Genomic DNA, 27,990 nt, shown 5'->3' with positions numbered 1-27,990 from the left:
ATTTGTGTTCAGTTTGATTATCAAAACTTGGAAACATGAGAAAAGGAGAAAGAAAATAGGAAGGTTTTCCCATTTTCCTTTCATCTTCCTTCATTCTTTCCAAGAACTAAGCATGGCTTAGGGTTTATAATCATCTGGTAAAACTGGACTTTGTTTATCTTGAAAGAGAACACAAAAACTTACAAAGGAGATATTTCTTTTAGAACACTCAAATTATTTACAAATGACTTCGAAGCAAATCCTATAAGCCACTGCTGGCTGCACAAATCTTGCACCTATACACATGGAAATGAATGTACACGCAAAAAAAATTGAAAAAAAAGGAACAAAAATAAATACAGCTAAGTTCTTAAAGCACGAAGTTCATGAGCTTTGCTTCTCATGTTCAGCAGATTGCAGCACTTCCTTTGCCAGAAATGAGAATGATCGAGCAGTGTCCTGCATCTCTGTTGTTTTGATGCTTATGCCCTACTCAAAAAAGGAGAATCCCAGGTTTAAAAAAAGAACATACAGATCGATCACAGGTGTACATAGCAGTGTTGAAAAGAATCTGAATTTCAAAAAGATCATATAGATATTGGTTCCCAATAATATTCTTTAATCTGGGGCATTTTCTCACAAAAGCCATCCAAATGGTTGACAGCATCTACGAATAGTTTGGTTTGGAGAATAACATGCTGGAAGTTCTACTGTGGAATGGGATCCTATTCCCATGAGAATCTGGACAATCAAATAAACTAAATAGATAAACATGCTTATTGCATATGCCTGTCACGTAGAATTTTCGGAATGAACCAAATTTGTGCATTCCCAGCTCATATTGCTATGAATCCTTAAAAATTCCCAAACGAAACAGCTAGTAGATGTATCCTTTAAGATCTTAGCAATTCAACCTTTTGCAAGACAAGACCATCAAATAAGTAACTAAAATTCTTCCAAAAAATAGGAAGAAAAGAAAAAGAGACAGGAAATTAAATCTCAGAAATTGAGATTTTAATAGAAATTCAACAGCAGAAGGCTATGATATTAAAGGGTGTACCTGTAGCTTCTTCAAATTCTCGTTCAGTTTGTTCCCTGCCATTTTCGCAACACTGGATTCCTGCACCCAAGTATTTTAAGGAATTTCATCTTATTTATTATATTGCAATGCTATACTGCAAAGTTTAAAAGGTATATTAGCATGTTGTCTTTGGGGAATAGACAACATACTGCTTATGGCATGCCATGATTACTAGTCACAAAATGTGCTTTTAAAAAAAAAAAAATAATTCAGATAAAATTTACCGTTTTAGTAAGTTAATTCCCAAATACTCTTGGAAATGGATTGCATTGACTAACCAGCAAATTCATTAACATTTTGATTTATGGTGTGCGTTTCATGTTTTGCGTTTAATTACTAAAGAAGCACAAAGGTACTTGATGCCTGTTAAAGCCAGCTAGCTATGACATGGTAGTAAATTCATGAAATGGCTTATGAGACATGCGTTGCATGGATACTTACACCAGACAATGGAAATCCATATTTCTTCTTGATTTGATCCACCGAACCAGCCTTCTCATCTTGTGTCTCTTCCTTCACTGATACTTTTTCATTTTGGACCTTCATTTGTTTCAGCTTGCCTGTAAAAGTTGAAAAAACAATAATAATGTGTAGGAATCTGGGTGATGACAAAGCACTTGGCCCCCCAATTAGTGTTTGGTTGGTCCTGCTCATGTGGTGACATCAACTTACTGGGAAAAAAAAGAAAAAAGAGAGAGAAGAATAGAGAAGGGAAGTAGCTATACATGAGAAGTTGAACATTGCATGGTGCATGCATAAAAGACTTAGATTTTTAGGCATGGCTATGCTTTGCTTTTCTGAGCTTGTTTCTAAAATAAAGTTGCCTTAGGTTTGTATATGCAATATCGGGGGCTTCTATTCAAGCCATGCATGGATTTTGCTTGAAAACTCATTACAATTGACAATGTGCATGACTACTCTTTCCAAGTGAGAAAAAATATATTTTCAAAGCCATCTTGGCTTTTGGGACCGTAAAACAGAAATGGGTCTCATGGCCATGTAACTATGTAAGAAGAAGAAGAAGAAGAAGAAGAAGAAGAGAGGGAAAAAGAATGCAAAGCAAAGGGTGTGTTTTTTACACTCTTCTTTTCAGGCAATTCTGTCAAACACCTTACCGAGTCACCAATGAAAAATCACGGTTCTAATACTACTTTGGCAAGGAGGATCACCCACAACACAATGGTGAATGCACGTGATAAAATTGCAAGAAACAAAATAAAATTAAACAATCTCATCACAAATTTATTGGTGCTTCGTCACTAGGCCTCCATCTACAAGCAATCAACTAAGTTACTATCAATGTAAGGAGAAAACAAGATTAACACTTCTCTCCCCACTAGTTTTGAAACCCAAGAAAAGAAAAGTATAAGAACAAACTCTCTTCCTCTGGCTTGAACTTACACGCTACAAATGAGGCAAGATGGGGCAAAAAATATATGAATAGTGAAGACGTACTTCCATCTTTAACCCCTCAATCTAGACATTTCTGAAAGACTACCAATGTGTGCTCCTAACAAACACAAAGCATACTGAACATATGTGAAATATATTCTTAGATTACAGATTCTTGCATTGCATGTTCAATATTCCAGCCTGTCCAAAGAAATAAATGATAATGAATGTTTAAATGGACAACTTAATCTAAAAATTCATATTTTCATACTACTTTTGGACTACTTATTGTGTTATTTTCTTCTGTTTGCCACACTCCATGGTTTTGAGGATCCATGGTTGTGGGACTATGGTTTAGCACCGTTCAACACAGTTTCTCTGATATTAAGATGATTGTTTAGATATTAATAATCACAATAGCATCATGGATTAGACCTATAAAAATTTCAAAGAGGCTAGTGCCTTTGCTTACAAGTAATACCAGTGAGGAACGCATCCTTGATCATATTCATTTGCATTTTGTGGCAGTGGACAGTATTGTAGGAAGCAAAAGGTATTGCTGAAAAAAGAGGTTAACAAAAACCAAAAAACAGACTTGCCTGTCTATTTAGGAAAATTAAGATGATTCTGGATCTTTTGACCTCCTTTCAGAAATATGGTTTAAATTGTTACAGAATATTCCAGGCGAGTTTTAGAAATTGAGGGGCAAATTCATCTCTGTGGCCCAAATGTTTTCTTGTTAAGGAATCATGCAATTGCACTACTTTATGTGTCACATCTCCCATATATAATGGGATTGGACCACACATCTAGGTGATCACCTGTCTTCTAACTAACTAAGCATTATCACATTTCATTTTATTAAAAAATCATAGCTGAATATATTATTATAAAAGATAATGCTTTTGACAACTAGGCAGGACGCAGCCTGAAATACAAAGATTAAGGAATCATGCAATTGCACTACTTTATGTGTCACATCTCCCATATATAATGGGATTGGACCACACATCTAGGTGATCACCTGTCTTCTAACTAACTAAGCATTATCACATTTCATTTTATTAAAAAATCATAGCTGAATATATTATTATAAAAGATAATGCTTTTGACAACTAGGCAGGACGCAGCCTGAAATACAAAGATTAAGACTGAGAGATGCAGTGCTCATAGCAAATATATGTTTGCTGCTATTTCTATATCCTGAAATCCCCCAAGCCCTTGCTTGGACAGACAGTGAGAGAACTTTAGTAGTTAAGCAATCCAGAAATTCGGTCTTCACTGATCATCAAAATGGATTAACTTAATCTTCAAAGTTTGTCTACATCATAGGGTGCCCCTAAGCTTGGAATGTGGAGGGCAGTAGATTTGTGCTGATCAGTCTCAGGTTGGAGAAGAATCTGCCTCAGGTAAGTTTTTAGAGAGGGATAAAATTAAGAGCAAGAAATTGGGGATTTGGAGTGAGTTTTCTAGTTGTAAATATCACAGTTGATGGAAGTAAGGCTTTCAGAGACTTCGATCTTATGGGGGTTGATGGGGCTATTTTAGTGAAGGGAAGGTGGACCTAGATGATTGTGAGGATCTTATGAGGTTTCACATGTAGCAGAGATTCCTAGGTTGATGTTGAAGGAGTCCGCACTCAACAGTTTTCAGGAAGGTGGCAAACACTGCAGGGAAATCCTGCAGATGATAAATATGCTCATGATTTATTAGATAAGATGTGCTTGAAGTTGCTTGCCTCCACCCTGCTTCAACAGGTTAGGAGATTAGCATGGCAATGCAAGGGGAGGCTAATGTGAGAAAAGCTCAGAAAAAAATTAAAAAGAGTAATGAGTGGGAGAAGAATTGGCAGAGGGGTTTAGACAATCTGAAGAGTTCAATCGATCATTTGGTGGGTGACATTTCTTAATGAGCATATGCAATTTTCAATTTTTTCTCCTTTTAAGAGAATTTCTTGATCTTACCTAGTTTTGTACTCTCTCTCTCTCTCTCTCTCTCTCTCTGTTGGATATTTAAAAAAAAACAGAGACTAAGGATAATGAGAGAAGCTGATTAGAGACTGCAGAAGGCTAAATTTTATTGAGCAACGAACCATATATTTATACAGCATATTGACAACTAAATCGTCGAAAAATCTGCTAAAACTGAATTTGAATTGCAGAAAAATCTTCCTAAAAATCAGCATGAAGAAATGGTTATAATCCTAACAAATAAAACCTAAAGAATAACAACAAATAAAGCTGATTCAGCTCCTAAAGAATAGCAACAAATAAATCTGATTCAGCTCCTAAAGAATAGCAACAAATAATTCTGATTCAGCTCCTATAGAATAGCAACAAATAATACTGATTCAGTTTCATGAGTCATGTCAGTCAACACACCTCCTTGACTCTGGAGCTGCATACACCAAGTTTTTGCCTCAAGAATTCATATCTAACCTTCGGAAGTGCCTTTGTTAGGATGTCAGCACTTTGATTTTCTGTTTTGCAGTAGATTAGCTACACTTCTCCTTCCTTTTATACCTCTCTTAGAAGATAAAGTTTTATTTTGAAGTGTTTTGTTTTGCCATGGAATAGTGGATTATTAGCAATTGAAATTGCAGCTTGGTTGTCCACAAAGATTTCTTCCTCCAAGTATCCATTCAAAAAGGCCGACTTAACATCCATTTGGTGTATAACCCAGCCTTTTTGTGCAGCAAGAGCCAGCAGCATCCTTATGGTAACCAACCTGGCAACTGGGGCAAAAGTTTCAGAAAAATCTACCCCAAACATCTGGGCATATCCCTTGACAACAAGTCTTGCCTTGTACTTGTTTACAGAACCGTCAGGATTGAGCTTGGTCTTGTAAACCCACTTGACTCCTATAGCTTTCTTGTATTTAGGTCTGTCTACCAACTCCCATGTCTAGTTGTTTTCAATCATCTTTAGCTCCTCCTTCATTGCAGCTCTCCACTTTTGATTAGTTGTAGCTTCTTCATACCCTGCAAGCTCCATTACAGCTACATTACACCTCTCATAAATGTCAGAGAGTGATCTAGTTCCTCTAACAGGTTCATCATCCATATCATCATTCTCCTCCCAAACCTCAAACTTCTTGTCATTCTCCCAACTCCAATTATCTAACTCAAGGAATTGAACATCCCTACTGACAATTACTTTGTTGCTTTGTGGTATATAGATCCTGTAGGCCTTTGAAATTGAGCTATAGCCTACAAAAATCCCAGATTTTGCTTTTTTGTCCAATTTGTCTCTTTTAACTTGAGGGATGTAAGAGAAACATAGGCAACCAAATGTCTTCAGATTAAGCAAGCCATACCATGCTTCAAATGGAGTCTTTTTCAGCAAAGCTTTTGTTAGCAATCTGTTTAGCAGAAAAACTGCTGTATTTACAGCCTCGGCCTAAAATTTCTTTGGCAGCCCTTTGTCATGAAGCAAGCACCGTGTCATCTCTATAATTCTCCGGTTTTTCCTCTCCATAACACCATTCTATTGAGGAGTGTAAGGTGTTGTCAGCTGGTGTTCGATGCCTGCATCTTCACAAAACTTGTTAAATTTTTCAGCGGTATATTTAGTTCCATTATCAGACCTGATCACCTGCATTTTGCATCTGCTTTGAGTTTCAGCCCAAGCTTTAAACTTCTCGAAGATGTCAGCAACCTCAGATTTAAGCTTTATAAAATAAATCCAGCACATTCTTGAGTAATCATCAATGAAAGCAATATAATACTTACTGCCATTCAATAATGGTGTTTTCATTGGTCCTCCCACATCTGTGTGTATTAATTGCAGCCTCTGTGTAGCCCTCTAAGCCTTGTTTTGTTGAAAAAGAAGTCTGGTTTGCTTCCCATACTGAGAGACAACACATTTAGGAGACTCCTCCTCTAATTCAGGCAAGCCTTTCACTAGATTGTTCTTCTTCATGAAAAGTAGAGCGGCATGATGAAAATGCCCAAGTCTTTTGTGTCAAAGCACTGTATTGCTATCTTCTTTGTGTACAACAACCTGCTCCTCTTTCATTAAATCCAAGACAAAGCTTTTGCCTTTCATTTGAACTTTGAACACCTCTATGCCTTTTGTATCTTTAAGCATACAATTTTTGTCTTCAAACAACACCTTATAGCCTTTCTCCAACAACTGAGTAACACTCAAAAAATTTTGATTAATTTCAGGAACATATAAAACATCAGAAATTAATTTCAGACCTATGTGGCCTTCAATCGCTACTGTTCTTTTGCCTTTTATTGCAATGTGTGCTCCATTTCCAATTCCAACTTTAGAAATAGCAATCTTGTCAAGCTCTCTGAAGAGCTCTCAATCATAAGTCATGTGGTTTGTACAACCACTATCTATAAGCCAACTTTCTGTGGAGCTATTGGTGGCAAATCATGATACCACAAACAACTGCTCCTCTTGAGGTTGATCCTCAGCAGCCTTGGCTTCTCTTTGTTGCTATTCAGTCTTGCATATCCTTTCCATGTGCCCTAACTGACCACACTTGTGACATCTTACATCTGGCCTCCACCAACACTTATTTTGTGGATGATTGGTTAGGAGCAAGGTGGAAAGACTTTAGTGTTGCTGCTTTGGCTATTTTTGTTGTTGCTTGCATAACCTCCAGACTTCTTGTTTTTGTTATGATTTATTTTGTTTTTGCCACCATTGTTATTCTGTGATTTGGCTTGAAAAGCACCCTCCACAGATTCTTCTTGCCTCATAAGCCTCCTTTGTTCTTGTGCCTTGTTGATAATGCCAAGAAGTTTGTCAGAATATTTTTTGATTGTTTCCGATTTTTTCATCTCTTGCATCTAAAATTCTCGGATCAAATTCAGCACTTGCATCCCTTTGACCCTTTCATTTCCTTTCGTATTCTTGCTTCAAAAAATCCCAAATTTCCTTGGCTATTTTCTGTGTCATTATTTTGGTAAAAATGGTGGATGAGACTGCTACAAACAAGGTTGCTCTTGCTTTTGATTGTTTTTGCTTCATCTCCTTTTGATTTTTGATTTGTGCAATGTTGAAATATTTTCTAAAATATACAATTTATGGGTGGGTTTTCAAAGTCTTCCTTTGTTGAATTTTCTAAAACATTTAAAGTTATGTGGGTTTATCCCACATTGGAAAAAGTGGAAAAGGAAAGGTTATTAATAAATGACAAGGTGAAATAATCTCTTAAAATTAGTTAAGAGATGCAACCTTTCGGAACAGATGCAACCTTTTGGAACAGATGCAACCTTTCGGAAAAGGATGCAACTTTTTGGAATGGATGCAACCTTTTGGAATAGATGCAACCTTTCGGAAAAGGCATGATTTTTTCTATATAAAGAAAGAGCTAACTCCACAAAAAACACAAGAAAATTTATCATTTTCTACTTCTCTCTCTCTCAAATCCCTCCACAAATTATATCTTTTTCAAATTTGGATTATATTATCTGCAGAGATAATAGAATTCTAGAAAGTTTGTTCAAATTACTTTAAGAGTGTTTGTGATCAGTTTTCGTTTGTGTATAACGCAAATTGATATCAGATCATATTCTGGACTTCATTGCATCCTGGAAACGTATTTGCTGACCCAATACACACCAATTTGGTGGGGGCAAATAACGTTTTAAGGAAAATGACATTGTAACGTGCCTTGAAGCATTTTCAGTACTACAACATTTTCCTCATCTAATTCCTACAATCTTAAAATGTTATTTTGCTATGGCTGATTCTTCAACCTTGAGGGAATTTGCTGCCGACTTCGTCAAACTTGAATGATTCGATGGAAGCAATTTTAGGCGTTGGCAGAAAAAGATGCACTTCCTTCTTGCAGGTCTCAAAGTAGTGTATGTTCTAACCACTCCCAAACCTGCTGTGAATGAGAATGAAATCTTGGTTGAGGGATGTGCAAGGCTTAGATGGGAGCAAGATGATTATATTTGCAAAGGGCACATTTGCAATTCAATGTCAGACAATTTGTTCGATCTCTATCAGAATATGGCTACTGCAAAGGAGTTGTGGGGTGCACTTGAAGTTAAGTATCTCACAAATGATGCGACTAGTAAGAAATTTCTGACTAGTAAATTTTTCAATTATACTATGATTGACAATAGGTTTGTAGTAGAACAGTTTCATGAAATTATGCACATCCTTAATCAATTTAATCAGCATAATATGAAAATGGATGAATGCATTTTTGTTTCATCAATTATTGATAAGTTACCTCCATCATGGAAAGATGTTAGAAAATCTTTGAAGCACAGGAAGGATGAAATGTCTCTTGAACAATTGGGCCAACATTTCCAAGTTGAGAAAGTGTTCAGGCAGAACCAAAAAGGCATAAGAGCATACTTCCAAGGTGCATATGATGGAAGAAGGAGGCAATTCTAAACAACCCCAACATCCCAAGAAAGGAAATCAGAAAAGGAAGTACAATTCTGTCAAGAATCAAAATAAGAAAAAGAAAGGTTCATGCTTCCATTGTGGAAAACTTGGACACTACAAAATTGAATGTCGTCTTCTCAAGAAAAAGCAAGATGGAACAAACAATAACAAGTTTGTGGCAATGATTTCTGAAATCAATGTTGTTGAAGATGACTGTGCATGGTGGATTGACTCAGGTGCAACAAGACATGTTTGCAAAGACGAGTTCATTCTCAAAGTATGAACTGGTGGAAGATGGCAATATTCTCTACATGGGAAATTCGTCCACTGCTGTAGTCAAAGGCAAAGGAGATGTCACTTTAGAATTTACTTCTGGAAAAAGTTTGACTCTCACTGATGTATACCATGTACTAGAAATTAGGAAGAATCTAGTTTATGGAAACCTACTTAATAAGTTTCGCTTTAAGTTAGTGTTTGAATCTGACAAATTTGTACTCTCCAAGGGTGGAGTCTTTGTGGGAAAAGGCTATATGTATGAGGGTATGTTTCAACTGAATATTAATAAAGTGAATTTTTTTGTTTATATGGTTGATTAACTTTGTCTATGGCATAATCGTTTAGGGCATATTAATACTACAAAATTGCATGATATGTCTAATATGAAATTAATTCCTAGATATGTGAATGACATGGATGATAAGTGCAATGTGTGTATTAAAACCAAAATAACTAGAAAACCTTTTCCTAACAAAATTGCTAAAACTTCTTCTTTACTTCAATTAGTGCATAGTGATGTATGTGATTTGCATGGTACACCTACTATAGGAAGCAAAAAATATTTTGTAACATTTATAGATGATTTTTCTAGATTCTGTTATGTTTATCTTATGCATACTAAAGATGAAGTAATCGACAAGTTTAAGATTTATAAGGCACAAGTAGAAAACCAATGGGACACTAAGATAAAGTGTCTTAGATCGGATAGAGGAGGTGAATATCACTTTCCCGCCTATTGTGAATCAGTAGGTGTGATACATGAAATTTCTGCAGCATATACTCCACAACAAAATGGAGTGGCAGAAAGGAAAAACCGAACATTGATTGAAATGGTCAATGCCATGATGTCAAATTCAGGACTAAGTAGTGGTTATTAGGGTGAAGCCTTGCTAACTGCATGTCATATATTAAACAAGTTCCTTTTAAGAGAACTAAAACTTCTCCATATGAGTTATGGAAGAAAAGAAAGGCTAATTTAAAATATCTTAAGATTTGGGGCTATAAAGCAATTGTAAGGCTTCTTGAACCTAAGATAAGAAAATTAGGTGAGTGAGGAATAGAATGTGTATTCCTTGGCTATGCTGAACATAGCAAAGCTTATAGATTCTTGGTAATTGAACCAAATGATTCTATAGGAGTTAATTCAGTGATCGAATCCAGAGATGCAGAGTTCTATGAAAATAAGTTCACTTCCATACAAAAGGATAATGATCAAAATAAATTAGCGGAGACTTTGAAACCACTTTGTACTAGTGGTGAACCTTTTGAACCTACTGAACCTAGAAGGAGTAAGAGGAGGAGAACAACAAAGTCTTTTGGACCAGACTTCATAATCTACCTAATAGAAGGTACTAAAACCTGGAAATTGGCTGATTTACCTCCTATTTCAAAACCAATAGGTTGTAAATGGATCTTCAAAAAGAAAATGAAGGTAGATGGAACAATTGACAAATTCAAAGCAAGTTAGTCGCTAAAGGCTTTACACAAAAGGAAGGCATAGACTACTTTGATACTTATGCTCTAGTTGCTAGAATTGCAACTATAAGAGTCTTGCTTGCCTTAGCTTCCATTTACAAATTCGAAATCCATCAAATGGATGTAAAAACTGCATTCTTGAATGGAGAATTGGATGAAGAAATTTACATGGAACAACCGGAAGGCTTTATTATGCCAGGAAATGAATCTAAAGTATGTAAATTGGTAAGTTATTCTTCATAATGGCTTTAGAATACATAAATATGATAAATGTGTATATAGTAAGTTCAATAGAAATAAAGGTGTAATTATTTGCTTATATGTTGATGACATGTTAATTTTTGGTACAGATATTGAAAGTATTGAAAATGCTAAGAAACTGTTATCATCTAATTTTGATATGAAAGATATGAGTAATGCGGATGTGATTCTAGTTAATGCTAAGAAACTGTTATCATCTAATTTTGATATGAAAGATATGAGTAATGCGGATGTGATTCTAGGTATTAGAATAATTAGAAACAATGATAAGTTGATTCTCACTTTCTCACTCAATCACACTATGTTGAAAAGATACTAAAAAAAAAGTGTAATCATTATGACTGCAAACCTATTAGCACACCTTTTGATGCAAATTTGAAATTATATCCTAACACTGGTAGAGCAGTAAATCAGTTAGAATATGCTAGAGTTATTGGATGCTTGATGTATGCTATGACTTCTACTAGACCTGATATAGCATTTGCTGTAGGTAAACTTAGCTATATATAAAGTATTAAAGTATTTGAAAAATACTATGGATTATGGCATACATTATGAAGGATATCCTACTGTTTTAGAAGGATTCACAGATACCAATTGGATAATTGATCGTAATGATCATACATCAACCAGTGGGTGGATATTCACCCTTGGTGGAGGAGCTATCTCCTGGGGGTCAAAGAAGCAAAGCCTTATAACAGATTCCACTATGACATCAGAATTTGTAGCTTTAGCTTCTTGTAGCAAAGAGGCAGAATGGCTTAGGAATTTGTTATTAGAAATTCCAATTAGCCCCAAGCCTATGCCACCTATATCTTTGCATTGTGACAGTGAGGCAACTTTGTCACGAGCATATAGTAATATATATAATGGTAAATCCAGGCATATAGGCCTAATACATAGCTATGTGAGGCAGTTAATTACTAATGGGGTAATTACCATAGATTTTGTGAGATCAAGCCAAAATTTGGTTGACCCATTAACAAAAGGACTTGCAAGAGACATGGTCTGGAAAACATCAAAGGGGATGGGACTTAAATCCATAACCCAACTAAAATGTATATATGTATCACATAATCCATCCCAAGGAAAATAGTGCTTTGTACCTGTAATGTGAAAAGGTGAAGGTTGAACTTAAGCTCTTAATAGGTTTATAACAGGTTCTGTGAGGTACTTTAATTACAGGGGTACTTTTGATAAACCTAACTATATGAGTATCAGAAGTGGTGCCGCTTCCTATGAGAAATGGATTTATCTCTAGAGCACTCATCAAACTAGGATATAGACGCAAGGCCAATCCACGCGTCGGCTTTTGGTAACACCCAAAGATCTGATAATTTGTGTGTGATATGTATCCGGTTAATCAAAAGAGGATTGCTAATTCAAAGTTTGTCTACTATGTAATCCTGATTAACTTTGATATGTATTCACTAAGTGAAGGTTCAAGTCCTAAAGACACCTTCATTTATGCATAAATTATCTCTTATCTGAATAAATTATTTTTCATCTATATTTTGAAAATGGTGGGGGAATGTTGAAATATTTTCTAAAATATACGATTTTATGGGTGGGTTTTCAAAGTCTTCCTTTGATGAATTTCCTAAAACATTTAAAGTTATGTGGGTTTATCCCACATTGGAAAAAGTAGGAAAGGAAAGGTCATTAATAAATGCCAAGGTGGAATAATCTCTTAAAATTAGTTAAGAGATGCAACCTTTCGAAACAGATGCAACCTTTTGGAACAAATGCAACCTTTCGGAACGGATGCAACCTTTTGGAACAAATGCAGCCTTTCGGAAAAGGATGCAACTTTTTGGAATGGATGCAACCTTTTGGAATAGATGCAACCTTTCAGAAAAGGCATGATTTTGTCTATATAAAGACAGAGCTAACTCCATGAAAAACACAAGAAAATTCATCATTCTCTACTTCTCTCTCTCTCAAATCCCTCCACAAATTATATCTTTTTCAAATTTGGATTCTATTTTTTGTAGAGATAGAATTCCAGAAAGTTTGTTCAGATTACTTTAAGAGTGTTTGTGATCAGTTTTCGTGTGTATAACGCAAATTGATATTAGATCATATTCTGGGCTTCATTGTATCTTGGAAACGTATTTGCTGACCCAATACATACCAATCTGGTGAAGACAAATAATGTTTTAAGGAAAATGACATTGTAACATGCCTTGAAGCATTTTCAGTACTTCAACATTTTCCTCATCTAATTCCTACATGCAAGAGTTGGATTGTTTGGCAGGGCTGGAACTTCATATACTTGTTCAACAGCTTGCCATAGATTATTAACATCAAGATAGACTTCCATTCTAATAGCCCACATATTGTTCCATCAAACACTAGAGGTGCAATTGCAGTGAATGAATTTTCTGAATTCATTCTGAATGGGTTGTGTTTGAGCTCTCTCAATCTCATAGGTCCCTCAAGATTACTCTGATACCAATTTGTTGGATATTTTTAAAAAAACAGAGACTAAGATAATGAGAGAAGCTGATTTAGAGACTGCAGAAGGCTAAATTTTATTGAGCAACGAACTATATATTTATACAGCATATTGACAACTAAATCGTTGAAAAATCTGCTAAAATTGAATTTGAATTGCAGAAAAATCTACCTAAAAATCAGCATGAAGAAATGGCTATAATCTTAACAAATAAAACTGATTTAGTTCCTAAAGAATAGCAACAAATAAAGCTGATTCAGCTCCTAAAGAATAGCAACAAATAAATCTGATTCAGCTCCTAAAGAATAGCAATAAAAAAATCTGATTCAGCTCCTAAAGAATAGCAACAAATAAAATTGATTCAGCTTCATGAGTCATGCCAGTCAACACTCTCTCTCTCTCTCTCTCTTAATAATATCAATTTTTTCAACTAAACCTCATCTTTCATTGCGGATAAACATTAAATCGATAAGCAGTGATGGAAAAAAAAATAAGTGGAAAACTAAAAGGAAACCACAAAAGAAATAGCTTAAAAAAGACTGCAGTTTTGCTTCTTACATAACTTTGTACTCACTTTTAAGTGTCTGAAATTTGCTTGTCAGATTCGGCTTTTTTAGTGCTCCCATCATATTATTCCCCTTGGAATTTTCTTCTGGATCTTCAAGATCAATATCATCTGTACTTGAACACAAGAAAAACATAAAAGCACTTGAGTTAACTTCATCATTTTACATGACTATTGGGCAATTGACCATCCAATAGTCAGCGCACTTCCCCAGGATCCAATATGAAGTCAAAAGGCAATACTATGTGTTACAAAGTCCCCGACTCCTTAAATAGTGTCTCTTTTCATGGGCTATGCTCGAGGATGGATGACTCTATCCCTCAAAATGAAAATAGAATTTTTATTTTTATTTTTATAGGGAAGCTTCAAAAAAAGCAGAATATATATATATAGAAAAAAAAATAACAGTAGCTCAAATTGCTGAGATTGAAGAGGAAACAAGCCTAAGCTTCTCATCTGCCGTGGCATTGGACATTCTAACATTATGATACAAATTAAAGAAAAAAATTACATGCAGGAAGGATAAATACCTATATCTAAGTCATCTTCAACTTCATCCAGGGTCTGCTCGACCTTATTTTCATTGTCAAATGGAAAGTTTGCAGTTGAAAAGATTGTGGAGAGTTCTTCAATACTATCTTTTACATCTTCAGCAGCTTCTGTTTCAGGCCCATGCTTCGCTTTACTGCCTCTTATATCCTTAATGAAAGAGCTAAATAAACCCTAGCATTCCAAACAAATTACTAAAATCTTTATAAGGTACAAGTGCAAGATCAAGTGCAGTTAGACAATTTTGTCATAATATGTACCTTTTTCTTTTCTTTGGGGACAGGAGGTACAGAAATAAGCCCTTCTTCTGAAACCGCCAGATCATTTTTATAAACTTGGCAAACAGAATCCAAAAGCCTAGAATGAGGTATGACAGTGCATTAGAATGCAACCTAGATAAATAACAAGTTCCCACATTTATTTAAATAAATAGAAGCCTCCATGTCTACTTAAATACATAAAGTCCTCAGCACCTCAACTTTAAATGGCTAAAGATCCATAGCATAAATGTAAATCTAATGCATGAAAAGGTCTACACTAGCCATTGTACAAAAAGACAAAATAACTTTACAAAGAGTCTTAGTAAAGGGGTAGAGGATGTTTCGAGAAAGTTCAGATGGTTTTGAGTAAAGTCACTCAAAGGGGGCGTTTTGGGATGACTTGCGAAAATATTTTGTGACTTGTGACCCATAGAAGTTACTCTTTTTTTTTTTTTTCAATTGATGTTTGTTTACTTTGAAATAACTTGTGACTTCAAAAAATTTCAATTTATGGGACTGAACATTGAGGTTATAAAACCCTAACTTCTACTTATGAGTAGAAGTTGGTGCATAGGTTTTGTCAACACTCCTAAAAAATTAGCATCTTATCATAATTAAGAGTACAGGTTTACTATTTGAATATTCCAAATTCCAGCTCTATCCAATTTAAAGCCTCAAACATCATTTTGATAGTTCAGGTTTTTTGGTAGTCCAGATATGGGATTGACATGTCACATTGATCTTCATGAATGGAAAGATTATGTGAACATCAATGGCTCATTTGGTTTAGCAGAGCAGCTTGTCCTTAAAATAAGATGGAATATAGTTTAAAGTTCGGGAATTGAGAGAATAGTTCTTCCTTTTATATTCCTAATTTTTTCATTCAACATGTAATAAGAAAGGAATAGGCATCACCATGGTGAAATTTGGGAATAATTATTCCTCTTTTATTCTTTATTATGGGTTCATAAAAAGATTCACATTGTTATTTACTTTATAGTAACAACATAATTTCTTATATAACTAATTGTAACTAACTGGCTTGAAATAATCTATTCTTGGGAATAGACATTCTGTGAACCAAACATAACCTAAGATTCCATGTATATGTTTCCATTATTAAGGTTACAATAATTTCACCAAAATCCATCTGACAAATGCTCCCTTTGCCAACTGCCAGAGTTCCATGTAAATTAATTTACAAAAAACTAATTGACAATTAAGAGATAAGGAGTTATGGGCTTATGTTTCAGACATTAGACAACAAGGAAAGAAGGGAGAAAAAAGAACACTATCTATTTCAAGCACTGGTATATACCTGTATACTTCCTTTTGAAGCAAAACTGAAACAAAAAATATTTCCTGGTCACTATTCACCTGTCCCATGAGAAAACTTATTTCAGGTCAAATTTTTCAAAATCAAATTCTCAAAACACGTAATTAACATTATAAATTCACTCAGTTGTACCACAATGAGTTCTCCGGACCATGAAGAGCAAATTGAAATGTCAGAGAATGAGTTTTGCTTTGGACTGGAAAATGTAAGACCTCTTATTGTGCTTTCCTTTAAGAGCAATAATTCTGGCAGGGACCTGAAATATAACAAAAAGTATTTTCAGGAGGAAAGGCTTTTGTCACACTTCCAGATGGCGACAAGGTATGTGGCAATCTCCTGTTCATCATGGAAGATGCAATCACTTGCAACAAATGCTTAATAAGATTTTATGACTGCAGAGCTAATATTAAACAACCAGATTTTACTTGGAACTGATATAATAATTTGCTATAGCGTTCTTGCCTAACCAGTCATCACCCAAAAGTATACCACGGTTTACCACAAGAACACATTCACAACCATTGAATGCAAAGCAAGCGAAAGCACTAAGCTATCATGTAAGCAAATGAGAATCACACGGTAAACTATAAAGCAACGAAATTCATTCTTAACATCTCTTTAGGCAACACATTTTTAGCCAGGGAGGCAAGTAGGTGATATTTTTGAAATTCTTAATATTTTAAGCTCTATCCTTTTTGATTAAAATTGAAAAAAAAAGAAAAAGAGAGCATATTTCAAGACAAAAAATATGCAATATATTGAAATAATGTTATGTTTAGATAATAATTAAAAGACAATCATGCCACACAGAAAATTGTATGGGTTTCTCCTGCATCCAAAACAGATGAAGACGTCAAGTTAAGTGGTCTGCTAAATATATAGTTTTCAACAATGATGGTGCAGCAACCCAACAAAATGTCCATGAGCTATGTCTTCACGTTTGTTGATTTTAGCTGCAGCCAGCTGATAAGAAAGACATCATTACCTTATTTCAATTTTCCCGCTAGTGTAAATAAGTATAAGGCAGGAATTTGGGGGAGTGTTGAAATTGAATGTTGATGCCCAGCAACAAGAAGATGAATGAAATTTCTTTTTGTACTGTACCTTCTTAACTCCCTAACAAAAGAATGGAAGAAAGAAATCAAAACAGTGTCATATATGAGCTACAATAAGTCTGATTCTACTTTCTAGTGCTGGGTGAGGCCTTGCATACCTGAACAACATGCATTAATGAGTAGACATATGCAGCTTTCTCAGAGCAAAGCAACAGTGATGATTGTTTTAGCAGAACATCTTGACCAGAACTCTTGCTCATGTCTAGACCCTCTGATATATTTGATCCTTTATCCCCTGTACCCCGTCCATCTGTGCCAACATAGTTTTTTCAGTTAAATAATGTTGCCAGAATTATCATCCTCCTGGAGATACATAGTTGGATATCACCAGCAACTATGTAGTCTAGTACTTAAATATGCCCTGCTAAGTGACGGACAAAATAATAACCTGAGCAAAGTGGGTTTTGTAATTACCCAAAATCTGCATGAATAGTGCTTTAGAGGGTTTCTTAGGATGGACTGTGCTAGAGCTCAATGTGTTCCCCATATCCCCTTCAAGTGCCAAAACTGATGAATCCCTTGTTGCTACCAGAAGAGCATTTTTCTCAAAACCATGGAAACTACAGGTTTCGAACTGGAGAGAGATGATCCCTGGACAGAGTTCGCTTGGAATATGCCTTTGATATATTATTGTGTGGCCTTCTATATCAATGAGTGAAACCTATGAAGAGAAGCATTGAAATATTATGATTATGTACAACTTAAAACTTATAATTCTTAATAATAAATTTAAAACTATTCTAAACACATTTAACATATTATCCTCCATAGAACCTGTACTATTTAAACAATGTCAAACAGCCTGACTTATAAAAAACCTGCCTCTGCCATTACTGAAATGCAAATAAAATTTGAATAAGAAAAGAAGGATGAAAGAAATGGCCACTGAAGAAAAAGAAAGGTATTACTTCATGTAAAAATACAAGACCACAAGATCCTGTTGCTCACTCATGCCTCTAGAATGAAAAAAAACAAAAAATTTTTTTTCATGCTAATCATTTCTTTGTTACAATTTATTTTAAGAACAGAAAATACTCTTCATTCCAGGGAATAAGCACTTCAATTGAAAAAAAAAAAAAAAACCTCACCCTCCAACACAAGGCTTAAAGTTTAAAAGTTCACTGCTATGAAACTCATGTTAAATGTTGAGCCACAAGGACTACCCCTTTCCAATTGGTGAAGGCAGGAGATAAAATTGCAAGATAGACACAACACAAGAAATTTACATGGTTTGGAACTAGGCCTATCAGCCTATATCCAGAGGCAACCCAACAAAAGCAAATACCCTGTCAAGGCAAATAAAAATACAACAAATGAGCTTGACACTTCTCTCCCCGGTCCCCACAAGTTTTGAGAACCCACATACCTTTTCTAAAGCAGTAAAACAGAAGGGTAGGAGAAAGAACCCATGCAGAACCCTTCTAACTTACATGATTCTCACTTTTGGTATGAACTTACAATCCACACTTCCACCTACAGGGCCAAGAGACACCTCTCCATGCAGAACCCTTACAAGACCCACTTTTTGGGATGAAAAAATCCACACTCGCACCTACATGACCAGGAAACACCTCTCCCTTCTATAGATGCAACAATAAACAAAGGCACAATAATCATTTAATGATCCAAGTGGCATAGTGCAACACAAACTAATAATTTTGACCAAAGCAAAACATGACTTTGAAAATAGCCTTGCCCCATTGGGAAGAAAGTAATGCACATTGTCATATGCGAAGAAGCCTTGAAAATATCATGCACTGACAAGCGATAAAGCCTTGCAAACAAAGTCATGCAAGCCAACCACAAAAAGTTTAGCCTTGAAATTGACCCATGCCAGGAGCCTAGCAAAACCTTGAAGAAATAACAACCATGCATTAAAAACTTCCATGCGTGCCCACAATCTTCAACATGCAACAGGTTCATTTTTGAAGCCTTTTTTGAATTTAAAATCAGGTTGGTCCCACAACATACGTGGGAGCAACTAAATAAAAAACATTGCCGCTGTATGTGAATGTTGTTTGCATTGGTACCATCGTACCATTCAACATCATTCAAGTTCAACCTCATAAAAAATCCTCCAGTTTTTTTGATAAACTAAAAATCAGTTCTAAATAAATACCACATATGAAAATTTGAACTCGAAGCCTGCAAAATTGTGTGTGTTCAATCTGTTTATAGATAAAAAAATTAATAAAGCTGTGTAGCCTGCAGAAAAAAGTTACATTTTTAGAATACAATTTGCAATATAGGTATTTAGTCAACAATTCAGAATGCCAAACATAAATGGTGAAGATACAAACATAATAAAGGAGACAATTAAAATGTAGCGAGGAAAGAATATAACTTACATGTCCTTGATCTGACCCAACCGCAAGATGTTTTCTGCTCATGTTTAAACAAAGTATAGCTCCATTAACTTTTATAAGCTTAATGCTTTGGATGATGTTATTGGAACCTTTCTTTGTGATTCCTGGGAAAATAATAATCAAGTTTGCATCAAATGGTCCCATTTGGAAAAATTTAAAGCACAGAAAACATTCTGTCTAAGTTTCAATAAAATGAGTAGGGCCAAAGTCCCGACTGCAGCTCACAGTAAAGAGGCATAATAACCACAGAAGTGAATATCTTGCAGCATGGATAATTGCATCCTACATTGTCATGGTGGCTGAAAGAAAATGATAGAGCCACTAACATGGGAATCACAAGCACGTTTATGTAATGAAGCATAAGGTTGAAGCCTGCAGCATAGGTAAAATTCCTACAAGTGCCTCCTCTGTTGAAAAATTCAACGCAGATAGAAATAAATTGACAACAGTTCTCAGTGAGGTACATCTGTAGAGATGATCACAGAGGTTTTTATTTAAAAAATTTGTTGACTGTGCATTCAATTTAATTACTTTAAAAAAGTTTATTTTCCCTTAAAATCTCTTCGACCATTAGTTCCATTCATGAAATAATCTAGCTTGTTGTGTCATGTGAGTAAGGCAACATTCAACTTGAATGGAGCTGTTGTTTTTTCTTTTATTGAATTTTTTCCTGCTCTTTGCATTCATGTGCTTAGAGATACCTTGTAGGGACATCAGACTGTTCGCTATACCAGACGCCTCAGGTTTAAATTTATAAATGCGAACCTGCACAGCATATATATATAGATATGTTATAAGGTAAAACTACACAATTTCCAAAACAGTACAAAAAAATTGCACTTTTAGAAATTCATCAATGGAAATACTTTACCATCCCATTTTGATCTCCAGAAACAAGAAGCCTGGGGTTGCTATCAAAATACAATGCCGTCAGTGCTATTCCACTTAAGGAGAAATCTTCCTCACTCTGCATAATTCAAAGTAAATTAAATAAGCACAATAGACACACACATGCACGCATAACTGCCCATAAAAATGCTATGAGATTGTAAAGAAATTCAATTATTCAAATGAGAAATAATAGTTCAAAAACTATTAAAAAATTGCTTGCGCTCCCATAATCACAATTAAAAATTGCATACATGCCGCAGTATTACCCTTTGTTCTCCATAAATCTGTTACCCTCTAACTGATTTACTAATTTATTGCCTTTTAATAAACAACAAAAAACCAAGCCTTAAGTGGCACTAGGTGGGGTCGGCTACATGAATCCTTCTAATGTGAGATGAAAAGGAAGGAAAACATGATAATGTAATAATGAAAAGGATACCTGCTGCTTTAATGATAAAACTGGGAGCAAAATTGGACATGATAAATCCCAAAAATTTATGGCTCCATTGCTGTGACCTGTTATGTATAAGTTCTTTATCTTAGTGAATCCACCAAAGTGCACCGAGTTCAATTGAGTTCCTTCTTTTGGTTTCACATCAAATGGAAGAAGTGGTTGAATATTCTTTGCCAACATAACATAATCCTACACGACCAGAGTAAGTAAGAATAAGTTGTGTAATTGTAAAGAAAGCCCATTGTAAAGTTCGCAGTGTGTTAAATGATGTAAGACAAACTACTATATTACCTCATCTGTAGAACTTAACAAACATGTATTTTCTGTTATAAATTTTGCTGTAGTGATCCGTGAATCAGCAAATGGCAGCTTTACCATCACCTCTTTTGGGAGAGAGGGTGAGGACCTAGATTGACATTGCAGTAGATATTTTTCAATCAAAATATCATCATACATATAGATGCGGCCAGATTTTCCAAGCAGAAGAAAAGAATCTGGCTTGTTCTTGTTTTGTTCACTTGTGCTTGAAATGACTGCCATGTCAAGGCAAGCCTCAGATGGATGAAGAGCCAACTTTATCGTGCGTGATTCAGTTTGGTCATTCAATAAAATTACCTGCCATATGAAAGTCGACCAATTTATATAGAGCATCATCAAAATTTTCAATTCAGAGTATGATTAAGACCTGAAGAAATACATGCATACTGAAAATTAGCTTCCAAATACGTTCAAATGTTGGACCATTTGGTCTGATTCATCCCTCCTGTTTGGCTTATGATACATCTATTAGAAGTGAGAAATTAATAATTTTGATAGAATCATCAGGAAGAAGGTCATTGATCATACCATCATGATTCACAAGGCAGCCAGTTGATGATTTTGGTTTATAATGCAATTTAGAACTTTTTGACAAAAAATTTTAGCACTTTGCAGCTAAAAGTCAGCATACATGATGTATAATGATAATGCAATATTCAAATACCTGCAACAAGTTTGCAGAGACAGAGTCAGATGCACCCATAACATATAATCGACTTGCTTTCCCATCAGCATAGACCCACTTTAATGATGCAATAGGAATTCTATCCAACTTATATCCAAGATTGAGTTTACAAGCAGGAGTACTTTGAGTGCCAGATAACTCTTTATCAGTTGCAGACTCAGACTTTGAGCAAACATTCCAAATAAAAATATCTCCATTGCTGTATCCAACAACCACCTTACTTCCAAAAGGGCATGCCCAGCATGCAGAACTTACTTTCTTTGCTTCATGATTTAGTGACTGCAATGTACTTCCACCTGCTGTGAAAATGGATTTGCTTCCTCGAATCACCCACAATGTCATAAAACCATCTCTAAATATAATAAGGACCCTGCATTGCAACAAAAACCACCAAAGTGATCTATGATTTCATAAAGAATACACAAATTTTTAAGTTGTGTAATTATAAATAGTGCTTCCATTGAGTATTTAACCCTGCTAAACCTACACAGCTTGCAACCTTGCACCAAACAATTGAGATAGAAGACTTTCCTCATCTGCTAGCATTTAAGAAAATATTGTGCAAGCTAGGACTTTTTAAAAGGGCACTACAAGCTCAGAAGGAGCATAAGCTGTTATACATATGAACCAACATAAAATGAATTATAGCCCTTTAAATATTTAATGCATGCATGATAATGGGAGTAAGTAGTAACACATAAATAATAGTCACAAAGATGGAATAAGTCCCAGCCCAAGGCAAAACAATCTCTAGGAACAGATGGGTTCTTGACAAGAATGTGCTTGAGCCATAGAAGGGTGTTGATGAATGGTGGTAGAGACACACTTGGTCACATTTGGGAAAAATGAAAATCTGTTTACGAGAAAAAAACTATTGATCAAAATAATAACATCTGCTTTTCTGTTTAAATGATATCGCTCCCTCAGTGGAAGGAGGGAATTGTCAGTGTTCTGTGTCAATGCAAAAAAGTTGTTTAACACTCCTAAATCCTAATAGATGCATCTATTTCAACCTTTTCGTGCATGGGGAGATCAGAACAGCTCAATCTCAATAGAATGGCAACAATTAGTTTCGAATGTTGTCATTCTGGCTGCTTTCCTAGCCAGAGGAGATTTCATCAAATATTTTCTTCACATCTGTGAGAGCAGAAAGTCATTCTCTAGCAGGCCTTTGTTCAGAGGTGCCAGTTAGCTTGTTGAAGTCTTTTGAGGAAGAGTGCAAGTATTGCTGCATTCTAAACAACCTCTTCCAACTATTGTATTGGATGGCAAGCTTGGTAGAGGAAATTGCACCTAATGGTTGCAGTATCTATTCAACATCTATTAAAGAGCAAGATTTAATCTGTTGGTGCTAACAACATACATGTATCATTTGTCACTTGACCATATTTGCAATTATTTAATCAAGGTTAGGATCTCAACTAGTGAAGATGGAAAAAAAGGAAGAGTACCTCTTACTTTCAGCTGCGGGTTGGGGTAGTATATGCATTATGGCAGTGTCACCTGTGGCTTCGTTTGTAATCCCTACATCAGGATAATTTATAAATTCGAATGCAAAATGTGCAATCATTGAAAACAAATTAAAAAGAACAAGAAAATTAAGAGGATTAATGTGAAATTAGTCAACAAAGTTTATGATATCAACCAACCATTTCTTACAAGTTATTGTACTCACATACCTCAGTTTAACATATGGAAGCTAACAAAATAAAAATGCACTAGCCTTGGGATGTGATATTTCATGTTTGAAGACAGAATAATTTGATGTTACACTCTATTCTATCACATGCATATATCCAACATTTAATAGATAGGCTTCTTCTTCGTCTTCTACCCCCCCCCCCCCCCCCCCCCGCGCCACCTCTTTTCCACTCTTACTCATAGTATTTACCTTGGGGCTTCACCATAGCCATCAACAATGCTCACTTTCTGTAATTTTGAAATTGTAAAAAAAAGGATTCATGCTTTTTTTTGCACAGCTATATATTATGAATAAAACTTTGAAAAGAAACATATGATCAACTTCAGTGAACTGTTCAAATAGCATGTCCTTTTCTTTATATTTGTCCAGCAATGCTTAAACCAACCATTTACTGCCAACTCCCCTCACAATCCTGCAGCCCTACAAAGTTACGCTCTACAGAAGGCACAATGAAGCATTAAACTGAATTTAATCTCAGTAATATATATTCAGTGATGAGTTATCATATTTATTTCAGATAAACAAGTTCCTTTCCAGAAAACCAGGACCACCAATTTTATGCCAAAACATTAATTTTGGAATCTTTCTGGCTGCCAGATTTAATTTCTCTTAAAAAGTGAAAAGTTACAAAATTTAATACAGAACAAAGCAGCAGGGCAGAAAACAAAAAACAAGAGCCAGCCTCAAGTATTTGCTTTAATGCCTGTTGTAGTTGTTTGAACTGATGACACTTTCATTTTCATAAGAGGCATATGGAACGTGAACTCTCAAAACATTGTATTGGATGGTTGAGGTGTTCCGCACTATTGAGAAGTACATTACCGATTTCCTACTCTTTCCCATTTGAATTCCGATCTCTAGATTAAATTTAAGTGACTAATTGACTATTAGTATGTCTTTTCACAAGCCAAATTATATTATTCCTTCAATACTAATGCTAATTTCAGTACAGATGTGAAAAAAATGAGACATATATGTGGTAATTAAGCCATCCTAAAGTTCATCTGTAGACTTTTCTGTGGGAAGACTAGTAGCACAATTGTGACTCAATAGTGAATATGACATTGGTTTAATAAGAAACAAAATGATGTAGACAAGCAAGACTATTAATTTGTAAAAAAATCTTACCACGAGATGCTGAGAGTGGGATATTATATTTCATCTGTATGATGCGACATGGATCTTGATCAACTTTTAAAACTGAAACATTACCAACAGAATCCCCAACATACCTGCCAATAAATATATCGCACATTACTTGTAACAGCACATGCATGTCTTTTTATTGATGTCCACCAATATTAAAAGATCCACTTACATGTAGAGACTGTGTTGCAGAACTGTAAAAGAGGTGATTTCTTCCTTAAAAACATGAATATATGACAACAACCTCCTGTCCACGTCCCAGACCTAAGCAAAAATTTCCTTTGGCAGCTCAATTATCATTATAAGTGAAATCACACAATATATAAATATCAAAAACTCAATATTTGTTAAATAGTAAAGATAATATAACACATAACTAATTAGAACACTAAAAAATAAATATGTTATAACTAATCAATAACTAATCCATAGTTACAGTTATTTCTTTGGTGTCTATTTTTCAGTATTCTAAAATATTTCAATAAATTTTAAATTTCAATAACAATTTTAGTATATTTTATTTTGTCCAATAATTTTACAATATGAATTATTGTGAGGTAGTCAATGTTAATGTTAGAAGCACAGTAAATAAAGTTACCATATTATAGAGATATATAAAAAAAATATATAAAATTAATTTATTATACAAAATATTACACACACACACACACATTGTGTGTACATATATAATGGGGATTACTCCAATTTGGTATCTACTTCTTGTCTGAAAATATCCCTGTGAAAGTAATAATCAAATAAAAGACTACTGCCAATACATGAAAACACCAAGTATCTTGTAACTGGTACTTAACTACTAACATCTGACACATAAATAAATATAACTATCGAATAATTAAATAAAATAAAAAGTAAATAAAGAAGTAATTAATTTTATAAAAAACTTAAATGAAAACATAATACAAAAGCATTGCATGTGTTTGATCGCCATTATCATAATAAATTCAATTGCTATAAACTCCACCGTCAATGAAAAAAACAGAAAAGAAAGAAAGGATAACGTGATTGGTCTTCCAGAGCAACTTGCCTCGATGTGGTTAGTGGTAGTTACATTTAGAAGGATGCCTTGGTTCTCAATGAACTGTAATCCAAAAAAAGACAAAATAGAGTTTAATCAATGATAGACAAGGTACACGTTGAAAGATGGTTCTGGAATTGTATTGGTAACAGGAAAACAGAAACCTGCAGATACTTGCTTGCCACTGTCTCCCTGGATTCCAGTAGAGCTTGCGCATTATCCTTCCCAAGCAATTTAATTCGTCCATCTCTATAAAATTATATGTGCATCAGAGATTCAGAATAACCAGTCTAATTTCCACTTTTGAGATCATTATTATTAAATTGCCTAACAGGGTCCAAGCATATAATGCAAAATACACAGTATCAATTGAATGAACTTAAATATCCGTGAGTTGGAAAGAGAACAAATGGGGAGGGGGCTTGGTGGAAACTTAATTAATCAAGCTCACTTTGTAGAAATAGCAAGTATCTTCTGAATTGAGTCATAAGCCAGCAAGACGGATCCCGTTGGGATCCCATAATGGAACACTAGGCGCGGGTCCACATCTTCAGCTAAATTTCCACTTGCAGGCTGCAACAGACAGAAGCGTTAATAAAATTAAAGAATCAAGACAAAGATGAAAATAAAAATATCAAGAAACAGCCATCTTGTTGGAGGCTTGTGAAACATACGAGAAATGTCTAAAATAATTTGAGAAAAGATCAGACAATTGCCGGAAACAGATAAGTCCGTGGCGCATGGCACGAGCTAGGTCCACTCAATCAATCATTTGCATTTAGATAAAGGAGAATCATAAAATGTTGAGCGGAACGCCGAGGGTTGCAGTCGACAGTCCGAGACAGCAGCTGACGCGCATCGGCTGCCGCAGGCGAGGAATCCGTCGCCTGCGGCTATCGCGGCCGGAATTTTAAATTGTAATGACTAATTAAATTTACTCGACCATAATTAAATAATTAAATATTACAATGACTCTTCACAATTTCTTGTTCTATCCAATGCCCCATTCTTTTTGTTTTGAATTTTGTATTTCTGTTGTAATGACAAGCAAAGAAAAGACATATGAATATGTGGATCCACAACAAGAAAGAATGGCAAGATAGGGAACTGGATGACTCATTTTCCATTCTAGCTAAGGAAGCAATTCTTCCCTATTTTCCTCCATTGGGTCCAAATGAAGCTACAACTTTAATCATTCATAGCCACGTGGCAGCTCCTTAGATTAACATGCTGATGCTTAAATCTATATTTGTATTAAATTAAACTAAAGAATAATGTGGGTCCAACCTTTTAAATATTAATTAACTAAGTAGTGCTGTAGTACAGTAGTAGGCTACCTGTTCCACGTGATTTTGAGGCAGAGTCAAAGTCAGGGTAACAGCCTAACAGGGGCATTTTCGTCTTTTCCTTCCATAAAATTATTATATTATATTATTTTCATCAGTAACTTGCTTATCTTATCATCCTAGTCACATGGGCTATCTGCTATCCAAGTTCTAAGTATTGCAATTAATTAAAACAAAATGCAACAATATAGCTTACCTGATCTCCAGCGGTTACAAATAAAAAATATTTAATCAACGAAGAATTATATGCACTGATTTTAAAGTTAATTTGTCAGCGAAAAATAAATTTTAAAGTAAATTTACTGCAGAATCATGAATTAGATTGCTTAGACTGACAGATTTAGTTCATTGCCATTATTTTAATCCAGAAAACGCCACAGGCCAGCATTGATGAATCCAAAACTCCATGGATGCAAACAGCGAACCCAAAAAAAAAAGGAAGAAGATGAAGAACAAGAGTGTTTCGCAACTATTAATCCGCTGATACCCTTTCCGATCAACAGAGCAATGCTTAAGAAACAAAAGGACTTAAAGTGCTGAAAAATCAGAAAAACAGATCAGTGAAGACGGAGATGGAGCGATCGGCACTTACCTTCTTCGAAGCCTTGTCGACGAGCTTCTTGACGAACATGTATATGCCTGAACCAACCGATTTATCGGAAAAGCTCGCAGATGGCGATTCTCCGAATTTGATGAATAACGAGGCTCAATGCAAAGCGAATCAAACTCTGCTCGGAGGAAATCGGAAAACCGCTGAACAGTGAGAGTAGTGGAGCGGTTGCTTACAGTTTTCACTCTGGATTCTGATTTGAGACCACAAAGACAAAGCGAACGGTTTTCTCCACTTTTTTATAGAGAGCGAGGTATGGGTGCATAAGATGCCGACACGTGGCGGCCGATTACAATTTAAGAGATCTGGTTACGTGTCGGTCTGCC

The 27,990-nt window shown here is 35.2% G+C and overlaps 1 protein-coding gene across 1 annotated transcript; it reads right to left on the bottom strand.

The window, feature by feature from the left end:
• Positions 1-135: 135 nt before the first annotated feature.
• Positions 136-27,878, bottom strand: LOC131151627 (uncharacterized). Its single transcript, XM_058102903.1, has 24 exons — positions 27,647-27,878; positions 26,160-26,281; positions 25,873-25,957; positions 25,718-25,771; positions 24,845-24,936; positions 24,655-24,758; positions 23,276-23,348; positions 21,804-22,194; positions 21,113-21,436; positions 20,807-21,010; positions 20,348-20,443; positions 20,178-20,241; positions 19,459-19,580; positions 17,525-17,771; positions 17,209-17,360; positions 16,981-17,111; positions 16,128-16,251; positions 15,978-16,036; positions 14,660-14,756; positions 14,381-14,573; positions 13,860-13,961; positions 1,502-1,620; positions 1,040-1,099; positions 136-468 (listed from the first exon to the last, which is right to left on the bottom strand). Exons 1-24 carry the CDS (start codon positions 27,683-27,685, stop codon positions 364-366), a joined length of 3,159 nt encoding a protein of 1,052 aa, XP_057958886.1. The 5' UTR covers positions 27,686-27,878; the 3' UTR covers positions 136-363.
• Positions 27,879-27,990: the final 112 nt, after the last annotated feature.

The sequence above is a fragment of the Malania oleifera genome, chromosome 1 (genome assembly GCF_029873635.1).
Source record: "Malania oleifera isolate guangnan ecotype guangnan chromosome 1, ASM2987363v1, whole genome shotgun sequence".
Classification (NCBI taxonomy): domain Eukaryota; kingdom Viridiplantae; phylum Streptophyta; class Magnoliopsida; order Santalales; family Ximeniaceae; genus Malania; species Malania oleifera.
This window is presented reverse-complemented; position numbering and strand designations above follow the sequence as displayed.

What these genes read in the sequence shown, in the direction of transcription:
- LOC131151627 (XM_058102903.1), bottom strand. Translation starts at nt 27,685, where the DNA reads ATGTTCGTCAAGAAGCTCGTCGACAAGGCTTCGAAGAAG. An exon ending in CTACCACTAACCACATCGAG is followed by an intron (nt 24,937 to 25,717) that starts GCAAGTTGCTCT and finishes ATTTTTGCTTAG; the next exon opens with GTCTGGGACGTGGACAGGAG. An exon ending in AGCGGGAAAATTGAAATAAG is followed by an intron (nt 16,252 to 16,980) that starts GTAATGATGTCT and finishes GTTATATTTCAG; the next exon opens with GTCCCTGCCAGAATTATTGC.